Source organism: Palaemon carinicauda, chromosome 38 (genome assembly GCF_036898095.1).
Source record: "Palaemon carinicauda isolate YSFRI2023 chromosome 38, ASM3689809v2, whole genome shotgun sequence".
NCBI lineage: Eukaryota > Metazoa > Arthropoda > Malacostraca > Decapoda > Palaemonidae > Palaemon > Palaemon carinicauda.
The window spans coordinates 50,876,583-50,897,251 of NC_090762.1; the positions used below are offsets into that span (position 1 = coordinate 50,876,583).

Genomic DNA, 20,669 nt, shown 5'->3' on the forward strand with positions numbered 1-20,669 from the left:
TAGAGAAAAAGCAAAGAATATTCTCTGACTTATCTAGCATCAGAGAAAGCAATGAATAATCCCTAACTTACCTAGCATTAGAAAGAAAGTAAAGAACACTCCATGACTTCCCCAGCATTAGAGAGAAAGCAAAGAAGCCAGCACAACTCTTATGCCAGTCCAAAGCCCGGGTAAATGGTGAAAGTTTGTGGCAGGAAAGGCATCTGACTGTAAAATAATTTGGCCGAAAACATGAACGACCACGAACAGTTACCAGTAGAAGGCCAGGGTGTCCCTCTTGTGCGATGCACGGAGGCCTCACCTGACCTCCCCGATAAATGGAAAAGGGCTACCCAATCAAGGACGGGAACAGCTAAAGAAGCAAGAGCAAGTAATAAGAATTGGAACACTGAACGTGGGCAGCATGAATTGTCAAAGCAGGGACGTGGCAGATGTCATGGAGCGAAGGAGGGTGAACATTTTATGTGTGCAGGAAACAAGATGGAGAGGAAATAAAGCACAGGATATTGGCAATGGCTACAAGTTACTAAATAGTGGAGCTGATGAAACAGGAAGAAGTGGCCTAGAGATTGTCATCGGTAAAGAAATGAAAGAAAACATTGTGGACGTTGAAAGGAAAAGCAAGAAAGAAATTAAAAGTAAGGTTGTGCTGTGGTGGACATATCTTGAAGGTAGTAAGTGCATATGCACCTCAGACTAGGTACATTGAAGAGGTGAAAAATAAGTTCTGGAGAGATCATGAATAAAGTAGCAATAGAAATATAAGAAAGGCTAGTTATGGGAAGAGACTTGAATGGACACATTGGGTGCAACTGGGAAAACATCAATAGAATATATGGACGACATGGCATGGGAAAAATGAACAAAGAAGGAAAATTAATAACAGACTTTGCACTGGCATTTGACAGGGCAATTAACAACACCTTTTTCACAAATGATGACTGCGTGAAAATATAGTAGTGGGGGAAGACAGACACAAATAGATTTTTTAATGTGTAGAAGGAACCATTTAACAGAAGTGAAGAATTATAAGGTTATTAAAGGAATGTGTGTTAGCAGACAGCATGCGCTATTAGTGTCGGATCTCTTGTTAAGATGAGTTGAAACAGAGAAAAAGGTAGTCCACCTGAAGATAAAGTGGTGGCTACTAGAAGAGCAAGAAATTAGAGAGATTTAAGGAAGCATTTCTTAGCAGCATCAGATTGACAGAAGATGTGAACATCTGGTGGAGAGAAAATAGTGCAATGATCCTTGTAATAGCAGAATTATCATTGGGGAAGACATCTGGTAGAGTACCACCAAATGAGAAAGAGAGTTGGTGGTGGAACCCTAATACCCAGCATAAGATAAAGAAGAAAAAGGAAGCAAGAGTAGCCTATGACAGGAATCAATCTGAAGAAAATAGAATAGCTTGGAAAACTGCAAATAAAGCTAAAAGGGCAGTAGCAAAGGCAAAAATAAATTACAATGGTTAAGTTCTATGAGATCTTAGAGAAACTGAAGGCCTAAAAAGAATACTCAAGTTAACAAAATGCAGAGATAAATCATCAAAGGATTTAACACACATCAGACAAATCAAGGACAAAAATGGAAGAGTTTTATCAAAAGAAAGGCATAATAGCTAGAGGAAGGAGTACTTTGAAGAGTTACTAAATGAAGAAAACTCCAGAACAATAATAAGAGATGGGAGCCCTCATGAAAGAATAGCCCAGGATATCAGGAGAGAAGAGGTTAAGAAGGCGCTGGATAAAATGAAAAAAAATGGGGGGAAAATTGTGGGACCTGATGGAATACCAGCTGAAGTGTGGAAGTGTTTAGGAGAGGAGGGCATAAACATCCTGTAGGATTTAATAACCATGATGGATTGCCAAGAAACACTGCTGGACATGTAGATAAATTGCCAAATGGTCCTGATCTACAAAGGGAAGGGTGATGTGCAGGAGTGTGAGAATTACAAAGGAATTTAGCTAATATCACATACTGTACAATGCAAATATATGAGAGGATTATAGAAGGAAGATTGAGAATGGAAGCCACAATTTGTGATGGACAATTTGGTTTTATGCCAAGAAAGAGCAATTGATGCAATATTTGCACTAAGGCAGACAGTACAGAAATACAGAGAGAAACAGAAAGCACTACATCCGGTGTTTATTGATTTGGAAAAAAGCTTATGATAGGGTACCTAGGCAAAAAGAGTGGAGGTGCTCAAGAGAGGAAAGAGTTCCTGAAAAGTATGTCAGAATCATGAAAGATGAGTATGCAGAGGTAACCAAACAAGAGCACTGCTGGAACTATAGAGAAGTTTAAGGGGAAAGTTCGTCTCCACCAGGGTTCAGCCATTAGTCCTTACGTATTTGATATTGTGATAGATGTTATAACATCGAAAGTTACAGAGGAGGTGCCTTGGAGTGCAATGTGTGCTAATGACATTGTTCTGACTGATCTAACATGAGATGAAGTCTCAAGCTAGAAAGATGGAGAGAAGAATTTTAGAGAAGCTTAAAAATTAGCAGAACAAAGACAATATATGTGGACAGGCAGAGAGGAATGGCAGGGAACAGTGAAATTAGGCCAAGAAGACATAAAGAGAGTTAGCTCTTTCAAATATCTTGGCTCTGTTATGAGTAAAAATGGAAACCTTGATGTAGAAGTCAGTCATAGATTGAGTGTGCATGATGAATTGGAGAAAGTCATCAGGGATACTTTGTGACAGGAGGATCACTGCAAAGGTTAAAGGAAAGTTTTATAAAAGTGTTGTTAGACCAGCCATACTCTATGGGGCAGAGACTTATCCAATAAAGCAAGAGCAAGAAAGAAAAATGAAAGTGGCCGAGATGAGAAAGCTGAGGTGGATGTGTGGCGTCACAAAAAAAAATAAGATACGGAATGAATTAATCAGGGAGACAGTCAAAGTATTAAAGGTTTCAAATAAAGCTCAGGAAAGAAGACAAATGGTTTGGTCATGTCATGAGGAGAGAATTGAATGGAATATAAAATTTAGGCCTTAAGCCAAGAACTGGGACATCAAAGGCCATTAGAACAATCACACAGCTTTCATAAAATAATATCTAAATAACATAATAAGGGATTAAAAGGATTAAAAAAGGACATTAGTAAAATTAATTAAAGCTCATGATATAAACCAAAACTCTTTATGAATTTTTTCAAGTTCAGGGTATCACAATTTTCCCTCAGTATATCTTTTAAAGGTTTGTCCTCAAGTAAATGTGTCCACTCTTCACTCTGAAGATTTAAAACAGGACAATCGACAAAATTATGTTTAATATCTATTGTCACTTGTCAGATATTACAAATAGGGACCTTCTTCCTTCACCACTCTTCATTAGATAATTGTGGGTTGCACGTATAAGGTCAACACTCAGTCTAGTTAAAATATCATCCCTCCTACCTGTAGGATTACAAGATGACCATTTATCCACCAAAAGGGTGGACTTGTTTCAATTTTGCATCAGTGGTCAGTTCAGACCATCGAGCCTGCCACTTGTTCGTACAGTGAAAATGTATTTTACTTTCAAGATCTTTGTAAGGAATACTTATGGGGGATGGGTCAAGTAGCCCTGAAGCTTCCTTTGCTGCCTTGTCTACTCGTTCGTTTCCATCCACCCCATCCTGGGCAGGGACCCAACAGAAGTGCTTGTGGAGAGAAGATGAACACGTATGTAAAAGAGTTATGAACTTGGAGGTGGAGGCCAGAAGAAGGAGGGGAAGGCAAAAGTTCAGGTGAAAAGATAGATTATTGAATGACATGAAGGAAAAGGGTCTAAAAGAACAAGATGTACAGGACAGAGGAAGATGGTGAAGGTTGACTAGAAACAGCCACCCCATATAGAAATGGGAAAAGCTTCAAGGTAAAGAAGAAGAGAGAAAGCAAAGAACATTCCCTGACTAGCTTAGCATTAAAGAGAAAGCAAAGAACATTCCTTGACTTAACCAGCAATAGAGAGAAAGTAAATAACATTCCCTGACTAGCTTAGCATTAGAGAGAAAGCAAAGAACAATCTCTGATTAACTTAGCATTAGAGAGAGAGCAAAGAACATTACACATTAGTGAGAAAGCAAAGAACATTGTCCGACTTACCTAGCATTATAAAGAAAGCACTCTGGGTATAGTGTAAGGTACCAAGGCCCCGGTTCAGGAAAAGGTATCAGCACTTGAGTAGCTATAGCAGAAGGTCGGGTAGTATTTACTAAAAGACCATAACCCCGAGAACATTCCCAATCGACGTTTGGTGTTTCCCGTATCCCACGGCTCAAGCACCCAGCTACACTGAAATTGTGAGCACTGATGTTCTGGAAAAAAAGAACTTTTTACAAAAATGTTATTTTCATTAGTAAAATAAATTTTTTAATATACTTACCCGATGATCATGTAGCTGTCAACTCTGTTGCCCGACAGAAATCTACGGTCGGGATACGCCAGCGATCGCTATACAGGTGGGGGTGTACACAACAGCGCCATCTGTGAGCAGGTACTCAAGTACTTCTTGTCAACAAGAACTCAATTTTCTCCTCGGTCCACTGGTTCTCTATGGGGAGGAAGGGCGGGTCCTTAAATTCATGATCATCGGGTAAGTATATTCAAAAATTTATTTTACTAATGAAAATAACATTTTTCAATATTAATCTTACCCGATGATCATGTAGCTGATTCACACCCAGGGTGGTGGGTGGAGACCAGCATACATGTTAACAAAGAAGCTAAGTATCCCGTATTTCATTTTATTAGTTATTCAAAAATAACATAAAATAAATAAGTACCTGGTAAGGAAGACGACTTGAACCATTACTCTGCCTTTATTAAGTACGTCTTCCTTACTGAGCGCAGCGGTCCTCTTAGGATGCTGAACGACTCTTAGGTGCTGAAGTATAAAGGGCTGCAACCTATACTAAAGGACCTCATCACAACCTCTAACCTCGGCGCTTCTCAAGAAAGAATTGACCACCCGCCAAATCAACAAGGATGCGGAAGGCTTCTTAGCCGACCGTACAACCCATAAAAAGTATTCAAGAGAAAGGTTAAAAAGGTTATGGGATTATGGGAATGTAGTGGCTGAGCCCTCACCTACTACTGCACTTGCTGCTACGAATGGTCCCAGGGTGTAGCAGTTCTCGTAAAGAGACTGGACATCTTTGAGATAGAATGATGCGAACACTGACTTGCTTCTCCAATAGGTTGCATCCATAACACTCTGCAGAGAACGGTTCTGTTTGAAGGCCACTGAAGTAGCCACAGCTCTCACTTCATGTGTCCTTACCTTCAGCAAAGCAAGGTCTTCTTCCTTTAGATGAGAATGTGCTTCCCTAATCAGAAGCCTGATGTAGTAAGAAACTGAGTTCTTAGACATTGGAAGAGAAGGCTTCTTGATAGCACACCATAAGGCTTCTGATTGTCCTCGTAAAGGTTTTGACCTTTTTAGATAGTACCTAAGAGCTCTAACTGGGCAAAGTACTCTCTCCAGTTCGTTCCCCACCAAGTTGGACAGGCTTGGGATCTCGAACGACTTAGGCCAAGGACGTGAAGGAAGCTCGTTTTTAGCAAAAAACCGAGCTGCAAGGAACATGTAGCCGTTTCAGATGTGAAAACTATGTTCCTGCTGAAGGCGTGGATCTCACTTACTCTTTTAGCTGTTGCCAAGCACACGAGGAAAAGAGTTTTTAATGTGAGGTCCTTAAAAGAGGCTGATTGGAGAGGTTAAAATCTTGATGACATAAGGAACCTTAGGACCACGTCTAGATTCCAGCCTGGAGTGGACAACCGACGTTCCTTTGAGGTCTCAAAAGACCTAAGGAGGTCCTGTAGATCTTTGTTGGTGGAAAGATCCAAGCCTCTGTGGCGGAAAACCGCTGCCAACATACTTCTGTAACCCTTGATCGTAGGAGCTGAAAGGGATCTTACGTTCCTTAGATGTAACAGGAAGTCAGCAATCTGGGTTACAGTGGTACTGGTTGAGGAAACTGCATTGGCCTTGCACCAGCTTCGGAAGACTTCCCATTTAGACTGATAGACTCTGAGAGTGGATGTCCTCCTTGCTCTGGCAATCGCTCTGGCTGCCTCCTTCGAAAAGCCTCTAGCTCTTGAGAGTCTTTCGATAGTCTGAAGGCAGTCAGACGAAGAGCGTGGAGGTTTGGGTGTACCTTCTTTACGTGAGGTTGACGTAGAAGGTCCACTCTTAGAGGAAGAGTCCTGGGAATGTCGACCAGCCATTGCAGTACCTCTGTGAACCATTCTCTCGCGGGCCAGAGCGGAGCAACCAACGTCAGCCGTGTCCCTTTGTGAGAGGCGAACTTCTGAAGTACCCTGTTGACAATCTTGAACGGCGGGAATGCATACAGGTCGAGATGGGACCAATCCAGCAGAAAAGCATCCACGTGAACTGCTGCTGGGTCTGGAATCGGAGAACAATACAACGGGAGCCTCTAGGTCATCGAGGTAGCGAACAGATCTATGGTTGGCTGACCCCACAGGGCCCAAAGTCTGCTGCAAACATTCTTGTGAAGGGTCCACTCTGTGGGGATGACCTGACCCTTCCGGCTGAGGCGATCTGCCATGACATTCATATCGCCCTGAATGAACCTCGTTACCAGCGTGAGCTTTCGATCTTTTGACCAGATGAGGAGGTCCCTTGCGATCTAGAACAACTTCCTCGAATGAGTCCCTCCCTGCTTGGAGATGTAAGCCAAGGCTGTGGTGTTGTCGGAGTCCACCTCCACCACCTTGTTTAGGTGGAGGGACTTGAAGTTTATCAAGGCCAGATGAACCGCCAACAACTCCTTGCAATTGATGTGAAGTGTCCTTTGCTCCTGATTCCATGTTCCCGAGCATTCCTGTCCGTCCAATGTCGCACCCCAGCCCGTGTCTGATGCGTCCGAGAAGAGACGGCGGTCGGGGTTCTGAACAGCCAAAGGTAGACCTTCCTTGAGAAGAAAGCTGTTCTTCCACCACGTTAGAGTAGACCTCATCTCTTCGGAAACAGGAACTGAGACCGTCTCTAGCGTCATGTCCTTTATCCAGTGAGCAGCTAGATGATACTGAAGGGGGCGGAGGTGGAGTCTCCCTAACTCGATGAACAGGGCCAGCGATGAAAGTGTCCCTGTTAGACTCATCCACTGCCTGACTGAGCATCGGTTCCTTCTCAGCATGCTCTGGATGCATACTAGGGCTTGGTTGATCCTTGGGGCCGACGGAAAAGCCCGAAAAACTCGACTCTGAATCTCCATACCCAGGAAGACAATGGTCTGGGATGGGACGAGCTGGGACTTCTCTAAATTGACCAGGAGGCCCAGTTCCTTGGTCAGATCCATAGTCCATCTGAGATTCTCCAGACAGCGACGACTTGTGGGAGCTCTTAAAAGCCAGTCGTCTGACGGAGCCGGACACAAGATCATGGTACTGCTGCACAGTCTGTGAACTGTCAACCATGGGGAAGCGAGGAAGTACAGCGACAACCCGAAACTGTCTAGACTGTCTGGGTAGTACAGACAACTCCTTATCGGGTTGCTGAGGTTGCCGCACTGCGTCACAACAAGTCACCTCTGCTGGTTGTTGAACGTCTTCCCAGTGACACACTGACTCCGTAAAAAAAAAATCCTCTATCAAGGACTAACCTTGGACTGCATGTCTTGCAACAAAGCTCAAGGTCTATGGGAGCAGGTGTGGCAACAGACGGGGTTAGCGACTGAAGCGGAACCATTTACCCTCCCTGGAAGCATGTTATGCTTAAATAAAAGTCCATAGGAGGCTAAGCAGCTTAAGGCTCCTCTCCAAATGACAGAGTCCTCAAGGGAATATCAGAAGGAGGGAGAACAGCACTTTCTCATCTACAGGAACCATATCCGAGAAAAGCTAAGTTCTCTCAGTGAGGGTTTCACTGGTGCAAAAGCAGCAGACCAGAGGGCAACGTTATGAAACTGCTTGACAGTCTGTGAACTGTCAAAAACTGAACTGTCAACCACAACAGGAGCGTGAGGACATACAGCACTGGTGTATAAGTAGCAGACCAGAAGGCAACGTCATGTAACTGCATGACAGTTTGTGAGTTGGCAACAACCAAAGATGTGTGGGGAAGCCTCAACTCCCGCCTGACTAGTTTGCTGCTGGCGAGTGGCGGTAACCACAGTGTGTTGCGGAGGCTGACACACCGTGTCAAAACACGGCAGCTTGTGGTAGCTCCCGCACGGCAACGGAGTGCTCTGTGTGTGGGAGTCATCATACATCTGGCAGGGTTGACTGTGCATGGGTGGAGGAGTTCTCACAACAAGAGTGTGAGAGCATGAAGCCATGCCGGGCGCACAACCGTGGGAGGTGTAGGCCCACGGGTGCATCGTCAACCTTCTCCGCAGTCGGAGTGTGGGAGCTGGCAACAACAAAAGCTGAGTGCTGGTGCGTGGGAGGGGCTGCGGTGGGTTGAGGAGCATGCGGTATGGTATGCAGAGCATGCTGTAAGGTATGCAGAGCATGCTGTAAGGTATGCAGAGCATGCTGTAAGGAATGCAGAGCATGCTGTAAGGTATGCAGAGCATGCTGTAAGGTATGCAGAGCATGCGGTAAGGTATGCAGAGCATGAGGTAAGGCATGCGGCTCATGCTGCATGGTATGCGGCTCATGCTGCATGGTATGCGGAGCATGCTGTAAGGTCTGCAGAGCATGCTGCATGGGCTGAGGAGAATGCCGCATAGTGCTGGAACCCGGCAACCCCTGATGCGGCAGCTCACGCATGTTAGCAGATGGTGCAGCAAGAACATGCGTCTGGCAGTGAGGACTGCGCATCGGTGGAGGAGCTCTCACAGGTGTGGTGTGGGAGCAGGCAGCCGCAGTATCTGCTGAGCGCACAACCTCGGCGGGTTGTAGGTAAACAGGCTGCATTGTCAACCTTCCAGCATGATACTCCTGTATGAAGGAGCAAGCTGAGACTGTATAGTCTGCAGCATGGACCACTAGGGTCTATGAAAGACAACAACAAACGGAGCTACTGTCCGTTGTGACTGAGGGTCTAAAACAGCTGGTGCGGCAACAGACGGAGTTACTGCCTGTTGCGGTACCACCTAGCCTCTCTTAGGAGGTGTGCAGTTGTCGTACTGCAGCGAGTCCGAACTGACCCAGTGGCTACACCTAGGCCGTTGGACTTGCGCGGAAGGGACCGACTTGCACTTAAAAGCTGCAAGATTTGGTCCATGGTTTCTGCGAGAAACCTCTTCCGCAGACGAGGAATAAATGGGCTCTCTCGTCTTTGTGTGGGTGGGGTGATCACGTCGGCAACGTGTGTAGATACACCCGAAACCACAGAGGGAAACGTCTGTTCGTCGATCAAGGCCTGAGGAACCCATAAGTCCTTCGACATTACTTCTCCCCTGGGCTTGGGAGCTTGTAAGAGGTATCGGACTAGGTGAACCACTGGCACGAACAGACGAACCCTCGAACGCAACACTGTAACACTTTGCGCATATCACTTTATCACTTTTGATTTTCTGTTTGCACTTATTTCACTGAACTCGAAACTTTAAGTGGTTTGTACCTGAAACACGCAATCCTATCCTTCATTAAAAGGTAGTAATTGCGAAAACAGTATTACAATGTAACAGAAAAACATAATGAAAGATAAAGAATTCAGTGGCTGGAAAAGAGACTAAACACTAGATCAAATAAACTACGTTTAAAATCTCTCACCGCATAAAGCCTGGGAACAAGAATAAAACTCTAGAAACGTTTTACCTTCTTCCCCTCTATCGACTAGGGAGAAGAGCAAAAAAAAAAACGAGAACAACGTTACCCGCTTGAACGAAACGTTTATCCTCCTCTCTCTCCCTCCGTCTCTATCTCTCTCTCTCTCTCTCTTGACTTAGAACCTGAGAGATGAGCCCAATTATATATATCGTTAAAACATATTATTTGTTAAAGGAAAAAAACTGAAAGGTTTCCCAAATAAAAAGTTCCTTTATTAGAATTAAAACCATTTAAGCTAAGAAAGAATGAACGAAACGCTAGAATCGGTTTACTCTTATGCAACGTGAAACCGTGAATACTCTCTCTCTATCGTAACGATAGAGCGCAAGTTGAACGTTCTGAACGTCAACAACTGCGGAGACTAAACAAAACGTTAGTTCAACTTTGAAAACAGTACGAGACTTATCAAAGAAATTCTTTCAAAAACATAAAATTAAAATAGCATAAATTCTTAACAGGAAAAACGATATGACGAGCTCAATGTTAATTAACTTCGGTTCCAAGTAAGGACCGCCTACTATTAGGAAAGGTCGCATATTTTTTTTTTTTTTTTTTTTAAGGAAAGTTAATCGAAGAGGCCTATAAATGGCGGAGAGATATAAAATAAAAAGTGAAAGAGAGTCTATACTCTCTTCGACACCAACACTTCCGTCTAAGGGAAGGGTCGGCCATTTAAAAGTGAAAGAGAGTCCATACTCTCTTCGTCACCATAATTAATTCAAATTAATTCCAAAAGCTTGCTAAGCTAAAGATAAAGCTTCCTGAATAGCGAAGGCTAAACTCTAGAGCAAATACATCACCAAATCGTGAACAATAACTCCAGAATCAACAGCGTATCCAAGTAGGTCTAGCCGGAGGCACGACAGAGGAAAAATTGAGTTCTTGTTGACAAGAAGTACTTGAGTACCTGCTCACAGATGGCGCTGTTGTGTACACCCCCACCTGTATAGCGATCGCTGGCGTATCCCGACCGTAGATTTCTGTCGGGCAACAGAGTTGACAGCTACATGATCATCGGGTAAGATTAATATTGAAAATGTAACCGTGATATGATAGTATATTGAAGTTGTGAACACTAATGCTCTGAAAGTAAAATTTTTCATAAAATGTAACAGGGATATAAAAGATTGCAGGGGGTGTAACATCCCAGATAAGAATGGTGTTCATTGTAATATATCAAAGATCCTTTTAAAGTCTTCAAGAAATAAAAATTATTCAAATTCACAATTAACTAATTTCATTTTTGAATGCTATTCTTTTTTACAAAAACAAAGGCTAGGAATAGAAGGAATAGAGGGCAAAGATAAAAACATAATTGATTTTATCATTTAATCAATATGAATAAAATATTTTCAGCTCAATTAAGAAGCAAGAATTCCCTTTAGGATTTTAACATCTTTCTTAATGCCTTTGGCATGACCAACAAAAGAAATGAATGAATGAGCCTTTTAGATGAATAAATGATTAATCTAAAGTTAAAAAGCTAAACTTACCATAAATGGAGAAACTGCCAATTCAACACTTAAAGTGCCCCCAATATCAATGATAGATTCCAAAGAAAAAGTCAACATGGTTGGAATTCCATTAGAGATATTGATAACTAGAGGTACAGTGCCATTTTCATCTGGAGGCAGATCGTATTCAAATACAAAGTTACCACCAAATGTCTTCTTAACCAAACTGTGCCTGCAAAACATGAATATAATAATAATACAAAATAATACTATGGATTATACAACATAATAAAAATCTATTTTAACAGTTATTTTATTAAGTAGGATTTTTCCATCCAGTTTTGTCACTATATAAGAAATTAAAAAAATGCCTCCAATGAAAATTCTAGGCTGCTATTGATTCAAATCCATACTGTACTTGATGTAGACAATTTTAAAATGTTGAAAAAGCTCAAACATTAGTTTTTTCCTTCCCTTAATATGGCTCCTTTGCATTTCTACATTCAGTTCATAGCAAGTTGGGTTTACAAACGTAAACAAACATTTACGCAAGTTTAAAACCATGAAGAAAATAACAACAATGCCTTCCAACATATTTTCATGCACTATATAGCAAAGGACCATTATATATTATGAGCTGTGCAGGCAATGAATTATGCACTTTGCTTTTTCACATATAATGCGAGCCATGATATGAAAATATAACATCAGTTAGTATTTATACAAGAATTGGATCTAATTAATCCAAATGCACATGTTGAAATGTATTGGTTATTAGTGGAGATAAAAATATCTTCATGTTTAAACATACTTATGAAAATAAACAAAATCTATGGAATCAATTTCTTATTTCTTCCAAAGTACCTGCCAGCAACTACCAATGCCTCATCATTATTTTAATCAGACGAATTCCAGCAAAAAGACGAAGGTTTGTAGTCATGTGGGAACTAATATTGATTATGTAGATTAAGCCAAATGTTGCTTTTTACATAGAGCCATGTGTAACTGATAATGACGGTGTATGCAGGAAAAGAAAAAGTTTAAGAGGACTCGTGTAGACAACGGAAACCAATGCTTTTCCCTTTAAGTTATTTTCACACAAGTAATTTCATTTTTGTATTCTGTATAAGACCCGGGACAAAGTATTACTGGTGACAGAAACCTTGTTTTAATCTTTACCATGAGTTTCATCTTCATAATTGTCAATGCTGCTCTTTCTCTTCCTAGTTACAGTATTTCTATCAATATCTCTTTTTTTATTGAAAAAATATTTGATCTAATTTATAATTTTCCTTTATTTTTCATTATCACGGCATTTCATAGCTATGTTCATATAAACATATTTTAGTAATAGGTGATGGTTTGTAGACCTTAAAGGTATAGATTTCAAGTTGTGGCATTTTAGAATCCTTTATTTGCCATAAAACAGTACGGGCACTTATATTTACTACTTTAACATCACAAACATTAATTTCTGCTCTCCCTTGAATTTAAAAAGTTTCTAATCCCAACTTACTGACACTAAACTTGCTTGAAAGGCAAATCACTTCACCTATACATCTCAATTGAGTCCTTCCCCTGTTGCTCGGAATAAAAGGCTTGATACTTCAAAGTCATGCAAATTTGGAAAGATGAATGCATAACAAAGGAGAATAGGAAATACTGACAATTGATCGTAAAATAATCTTGATTAAATGAATAGCTAATTCTGAGAACTATACAAAGATTTTTTAGTGCCCCAGTATCTTCAACCACCAAATTCCTCTTTACCAGAACACCATAGCAGTGTAACAGTTATTAGTGCTAGCAACTGTTCAATAATTCTTCCACATTTCATACCTTGGCCAACAGCTGTCAAGTAACTGGCGCTCAGAGTCTACCGCTGGCATAAAAAGAATACGCCTTGACTGCAAACTCATTGAGGGATTAGCACCATCGTTCTCCACACCAGATACTTCTGCATCCTCTCTTTCCATATCAGTAATATTCATAAGTAGAGGATTTGTAACACTTTCATTTTCAGGGCAAGACTCCTTAATATCAAACCTACTTAATAAACTGGCTCCTTCTGCTCCATCACACACTGAAAATAGAATATTAAGAATTTATATAAAGCTGCTGTAACTAATCTATTTTTGAAATTTCATTAATATGTATATTATATATAAAACAAACTTTATCATAATGCAGGACAGATATCAGAGAGAAAACAGATTGGACTTCATTTTATTGTTGAACCCAAAGTATGTTTAGCATAAGTGACATGCACAAATCACAGAAGGCCGGACTCTTTGGCCTCTATGCACAAAATATACTGTATACAGTACGACATCATAGGATACTAAGAAACCATAAAAAAATTATTATTAAGTACCTTCAATACAAAAAATATACTACCATATTATAATCCACTATAATGATGCAATGCAGTATACAATAATCATATGCTCTCTCAATGCCCATATTGAGAATGTATACCTACATATGCTTTACATTACAACAGTCCAACATATATACTGTTGTAATAAAAAAAATACAAATACTGCATACTGTACATGGTTGCAGTAATAATATAATACTATGCAATATAAAAAGTAAAGGAAAGATAAACTAGCATATCTTATAATAAGGGGAAACCAATTTTTTCCCTTTTCTCTCTAATAAGCTAATTCTAATGAACTGCCACAAGCTTCCTATCTGTTTACAGTACATGAAATTACACACTTTCATAAAGAAGCTCTTTATTTATACTATACAATAAATTGATATCATTTGAGATCTATTAATCTAACCAAAATTATTTGTTATTTACTCTACAGTTGTTCTGGCACCAAATAAAAACCTTTCAGTTTTTTAATATTGATATATTTCAGAAACAGCTGAAACAAGCTGTAAAATTTTTAGCGAGATGCAACTAACCTCTGCTAGTTGGAGCACCCATCCCACGCACACACGCAGTAGGCAACACAAGCCACTTTTTATTTCGGCTTGGAAGAGAATGGACGTTGTCAGTTCTCATTCGCCTGACTCGGTTTAACAACCAATAATAACCAACCAACTGGTTTAAAATTTTAAAAACTTTCCCTTTGTATGAGAATGCAGGTTTGTCCAGGCAGGGAAGGGCATCTATGCAGCACCTTCATGTCTGCGCAGGAGACTGATCCTCGATGTACTTTCTCCTGAGTGCAGGGGACACGCCTGTATGCAGGAGTCTCCATGTAATTTGTGTAGGAAGTAGCTTCCCTCCCAGTTGCAGCAATTTAGTAGACATTGGAAGAAGGCTAAGACAGAGTCTTCACCTTCAGGTTCCTCCGCATAGTCAAGGAAACCCCACCTTCTTTCTCCGGTGGCTCGATCTCGTCACTAAGACTGCGTGGTCGGTCTCCCCCGGGGGTCAAACGAGTAAGAGTGGAGGCGCCTTGACTAACGGATAACCTGGCAGGGCTGAAGTCGCGGTTGCTTTCCCTAAAGAAGCAATCAGACTTCCTCCGCAGGGGAGTCTCTCTTCACTGACACAATACATCAGCTGTGGCCCTCCTTGGGGCTACCAGGCTCTCCTTATAAGGAACGACTTCTTGAGGTTCTTCGACGAGGGACACTACGTGAGGGCGTGGCTTTCTCACCTAAGTGTTCTATCAAATCATTCCCTCTGACACTCCAGTGATATAGCACTGAAGGAGTTTCATGTGCCCTTAGCTGGATTCCCTCAGCGCCTCCCCCTCCTCGTTGAGCTTCGTCTGACGAACTCCAGCGCTCAACAAATACCCATCGAAATATTCAGTCAAAGGATTCCTTTGCGATAATTCCTCAAGGTGTCGGACTTCCTTCCCACTTACGGGATAAACGCCATTAATCTGCCATTGAGGGTCTGTCTTTCTGTTCGGGGAATGATCCTTCTACATTGGCAACAGGTGTCTATCGTCCTTCCCGCCTAGGGAAAAGGAGACATTCACCTGAATGGTAACCTCCAAGAGGTTTCCTTAAATGGGTACATGATTTTTTTGTATCATGTTCTAGCTCTTTGGAGTGTAGCTTTTCAGAGCTAGATGACAAGGGGGTTAGGCGGCTGTTTACAGCTCACACCCCACCTTTCGTGTTTTAGGGCATATCAAAGCACTAGACACTTTGAAAAGCCAAGTTCCACCCTCGAGCCTGGGGGGTCATACCTCTTACAAGGTAGAACCCTCTGTGTTGCCCTCTCCTTCTCAGCGTGATAGTACATAATCCCACACTAGAGGGAGGTTAGGCAACATTCCTCTTAAGGGAAAGGAGTATGTCCAACTTCCTTCAGTGTGTGTTGGTTAAGGATCTTGCTAACTTAGAGTGTATAGACAAGTCTAGCACGCACTCTCTCACACAGAATAGTCAGTGGGCGAGGAATTCAGAGCGCACAACCATCTATGCACCAACCTCATCACTCACCAATACTAGGTGGTGTTCATTGCGCACCCACAGCTACGCGCCAGAACCATCATTTGCTAACTCTTGACAGAGCTCAGCACGCACATATAGCTTCAAGCCATTTCCACTCCCTAACTGTGGATGAGGATTCAGCGCACACTCCCAACTACGCACCAACTTTAGACGGAGTTAAGCGTGCTCGCCATCTTATACGCGAAAATAGGACTCGTTGTCTAGCACACAAGCACAGGTAGACCAACGTCAACCTCGTAAAACTGAACTCCATGGTAGGGCTTCGTCATATCTTCATGACACCTCTCCTATGCGGGCTTTGGCATGCTGTGCGATAGATAGACAACATGCACAGACACAAGTTAGCTGCACACGTGGACGCACAAACTTCCACCTCTCATCTACAGTTGTCTCACCAGCGCTCATCTCATTATCATTCGCCACAAAGGCACTCACCCATCCGGCGAGCACCAGAACAGCGCTCTTCATATGTGTGCTCCCATCATCATCAGATCGCACCTGTACAACATTCGCCATGTGCACACATTCCTCTTCAAGGCTTAACTTGTGAATGCTCTCCTCCTTAGAGGAAGTAGGTGAGCTATACTTAAAAAACAGTTACCTTTTCATAGGATAGTCCTGATTCCAAGACCTTGTTCAGGCAGTTAAACAGGAAGTATCAGAACCAGTCCTACCTCTGCCGCCAGCCCCTAGTAGCACTCCTTAGATTCCTCTGGAGGTCTTGAGTGCCTCAGTAAAGAGTTCCCCTCCTTATGACCAGCAATCCCTCTGTCTTGTATTGTGGTCCTCTCCCCCTCAGAGGTCTTCCAGATGTGAGCAATATCTGCGCTCTAAGGCCTCCGACATTGGCCAAGACCCTGCTTGGGAGAGATTGGGCAACATTCCGATCAAACCTCGGAAAAAGAGAAGGGGTCAACGAGCGAATACTCCTCCTCCGGGGGACTCGATACACCAAAGGACCTGTAGACGTTCGAGATCTCCGAGGGAGGTCTATTTTACAGAGAAATATAAGTAAGTTCAAATAGACCTGGATCCTTTGGTTCAGTGTTCTTCAGCCCCCAAGATGCCTCCCCCCTTTTCTGCTCCTGCCAATGAGACTAGACCGAAGAAAGGAGTGAAGGACACCACCTCCCTTCCCATGGAATTTGCCATCAGCCCGTGAAAACAAAAGGATGCCAAGACAATACCCAAGAACTGGGCCAGCAAAGTTACGGAAAACATTATACAGGTTACAGGTCTGCTCCCATACAAGAGCAAACGGCCTCCCCAAAGTCCCATTCCACTTCTTGCAAACCTATTTATGACTCAAACCCTTCCTGGAATCCTATGGAATCTGTAATCACACCAAAACTTGTAAAAGAGCCATACAAAGTTAAAGAAACATTATCAATGCTGAGATCCACATGTTGAGAAGTCACTGTCCTTGACCTACTTAGAATCATACTTTGAGTTTTGTGAGAATTCAACTTCATACCCCATAATTTGCACCATGCACTAATTTTAGCTAGATCTCTATTAAGGGATTCAGCATCCCAAGATCTACATTCAGGAGATGGAATTGATGCAAAGACAGAAGCATCATCTGCATATGCAACCAGCTTGTTTTCTCGGCCAAACCATATGTCGTGTATATAAGATGAAAAGTAATGGGCCAAGAACACTACCCTGTGGAACACCAGATATCACATACTCACTATGGTGCCCATCAACAACAATTCTTTGAGATCTATTACTTAAAAATTCAATAATAATAATGACCCACCCACTCCCAAATGTTTGAGTTTGAAAACAAGGGCCTCATGATTAATACGGTCAAAGGCAGCACTAAAATCAAGGCCAATCATACGAACTTCCTGACCACAATCAAGGGATATCTGTGTACAGCATTGGATAAGAAGGGCATCACATGCTCCAAGGCCCTTACGAAAACCAAATTGCAAACTAGGGAATAGATGATAACCTTCAGCATACCTATTAAGACGTTTTGCTAGAAAACATTAAAAAACTTTAGATAATATGGGAGTTATGGAAATTGGGTGGTAATCAGTTGGACTTGAGCTACCACAAACACATTTACATAGTTGAGTAACATTACCCATTCTCAAAAAAGTGCTAAAAGCTCCTCTTCTTGCTAACTTGCGCAAATAACAGATAACTTTGGAGCTAAAAAATCTGCAGTCTTTATAAAAAACAAAGGAAAAATATCATTTGGATCTACACCTCCATAAGCATCAAGGTCCATCAACAGAGCTTTAATTTCACGAGATCAAAAAGCTAAACTAGTTAGTTTAGCCTCAGGAAAACAGGAATGAGGAAGTTCGAGTTTCTCATTACTATGTTTACTGTCAAACACATCAGCCAAAAGGGTTGCCTTTTCCTTTGGACGGTGAGTGACTGAGCCAAGCTTAAGTAAAGGAGGAACTGTTGCATCTACACCAAAGAGTGCAGATTTAAGGGTAGTCCACCACTTATGTTCCTGGGTTGTACCAGAAAGTGTTTCTTTTATGATTAAATTGTATTCCTATTCAGCTGAAGCATGAAATCTCTGAGCAAAAGCTGAGTACAGTATAGTTATTCCAGGTCAAATTGGATCTGTTACCCTTCCAGAGATGGTATGGATCCTGCTTCTCCAAATAAGCACATCTACACTCATCATTGAACCATGGTTTGTCCTTCACTCGGTACCTTAGCACACAAGAAATAATACGCATATCATTTATGTTGACTAGATTCTCATTCAAAAGGACAACAGGATCAACCTTAAAATACAATTGTGACATATTCAAGCCCAAAAGGTCATGCAAAATCCCATTCCAGTCTGCTTGAGATTTCATATAAATTTTACATGAGTATGATACACCAAGGACAGGCTGCTCAGTCTTCCCTACTAATGAAATCATGGCATGATCTGATGTCCCAACTGGAGAACCAACCTTACTTGTTATAACGCCAGGGGAGTCAGTGTAAACGAGGTCTAAGCAGTTACCAGATCTATGAGAAGCTTCATTTATGATTTGCTCACAGCCTGATTCAGAGGCAAAGTCCAAAGCTCTTAACCCATGGCAATCGGTAGGAGAAACAAAACTTAACCACTCCCTGTGGTGACCAACAAAATCACCAACAAAGACAAAAGAGGCCTTTCTATCATCTTGTATCTTAGCCATAATGGTAATTAGGCAATCGAAGATAGAATCATCCATGTCTGGATTCTGGTAGATTGAACACAAATAATAGTTGTTATGCCTGCCATAAACTTTTATTACCTGAATCTCATAACATCCACATTCATAGCAGGACTTATGAGAAGCAGGGTACTCAGTCCTAATATACACCGCCATTCTCCTGGCCCTAGGGATGGCATCACATTTCAACATTATTTTCACAGACAATTACTAATGCTTCACTTTCTTCCCTCTAATTCAGGCAGTCAGGCTTCTAATTATACTGTAGTATGTACTCTCTGAAATCCAATCTTATATATAAAGCCTTATATTACCTCTTTCCTCTCCAACATATGCAAGTCTCACCTTTTGCTTCAACAATATATGGATCTAATAAATCGCCAACAACTCCTCTTCTCAACATCACATCCATCAGCTCGCTCCTCTAACTACTCTATCAACTCATAATTCAGCAAATTATTTCCCTCATAAGTTACTCTACATAATTTAACAAACTATTTTCCTCATAAAATGTTATTTTTATTAGTAAAATAAATTTTTGAATATACTTACCCGATAATCATGTAGCTGTCAACTCCGTTGCCCGACAGAATTCTACGGGAGGGATACGCCAGCTATCACAATACTAGAAGGGGGTGTACTCACCAGCGCCACCTGTGGCCAGGTACTACAGTACTTCTTGTTGACACCTCCTCAATTTTTCCTCGGTCCACTGGTTCTCTATGGGGAGGAAGGGAGGGTCAATTAAATCATGATTATCGGGTAAGTATATTCAAAAATTTATTTTACTAATAAAAATAACATTTTTCAATATTAAACTTACCCGATAATCATGTAGCTGATTCACACCCAGGGGGGTGGGTGAAAACCAGTGTACAAGATTAAAGGATAGCTAAGTATCCCGTATTTCATATAATCAGTTATCTCAAAATAACAATGAAATAATAAGTACCTGGTAAGGAAGTCGACTTGAACCGTTACTCTGCCTTTTATAAGTTCGTCTTCCTTACTGAGCGCAGCGTTCCTCTTAGGAGGCTGAATCAACTCTAAGGTGCTAAAGTATATAGGGCTGCAACCCCTACTAAAGGACCTCTACACAACCTCTAACCCAGGCGCTTCTCAAGAATGAATTGACCACCCGCCAAATCAAAAGGATGCGGAAGGCTTCTTAGCCTACCGTAACAACCATAAAAACAACAATAAAAGCATTCAAGAGAAAGGTTAAAAAAGGTTATGGGATTAAGGGAATGTAGTGGCTGAGCCCTCACCTACTACTGCACTCGCTGCTACGAATGGTCCCAGGGTGTAGCAGTTCTCGTAAAGAGACTGGACATCTTTAAGATAAAATGATGCAAACACTGACTTGCTCCTCCAATAGGTTGCATCCATTATGCTCTGCAGAGAACGGTTTTTATTAAAGGCCATCGAAGTAGCTACGGCTCTCACTTCGTGGGTCCTTACCTTCAGCAAAGCAAGGTCTTCCTCCTTCAAGTGAGAATGGGCTTCTCTAATCAGAAGCCTTATATAATACGAAACCCCGTTTTTGGACATGGGCCTCGAAGGTTTCTTGATTGCACACCATAAGGCTTCTGACTGTCCTCGAATAGGTTTTGACCTATTAAGATAATATTTCAGAGCTCTGACAGGGCAAAGAACTCTTTCTAGCTCGTTACCTACCATGTTGGAGAGGCTAGGAATTTCAAACGATCTAGGCCAAGGACGTGAAGGAAGTTCATTCTTAGCTAAGAATCCGAGCTGTAAAGAACATGTTGCAGATTCGGATGTGAACCCAATGTTCTTGCTGAAGGCATGAACCTCACTGACTCTTTTAGCTGTTGCAAGGCAGACGAGAAA

General features: G+C 41.8%; 1 protein-coding gene across 1 annotated transcript in view; it reads right to left on the minus strand.

Moving 5' to 3' along the window:
- Positions 1 to 20,669, minus strand: part of LOC137630622 (post-GPI attachment to proteins factor 6-like) — a 131,034-nt gene that overhangs the window by 38,932 nt on the left and 71,433 nt on the right. Inside the window, exons 7-9 of the mRNA XM_068362226.1 lie at positions 13,039 to 13,282; positions 11,239 to 11,431; positions 4,103 to 4,314 (exon numbers count right to left, since the gene is read on the minus strand). Coding sequence (XP_068218327.1) covers positions 4,103 to 4,314; positions 11,239 to 11,431; positions 13,039 to 13,282 — 649 coding nt within the window. The remainder of the gene's footprint in view (positions 1 to 4,102; positions 4,315 to 11,238; positions 11,432 to 13,038; positions 13,283 to 20,669) is intronic.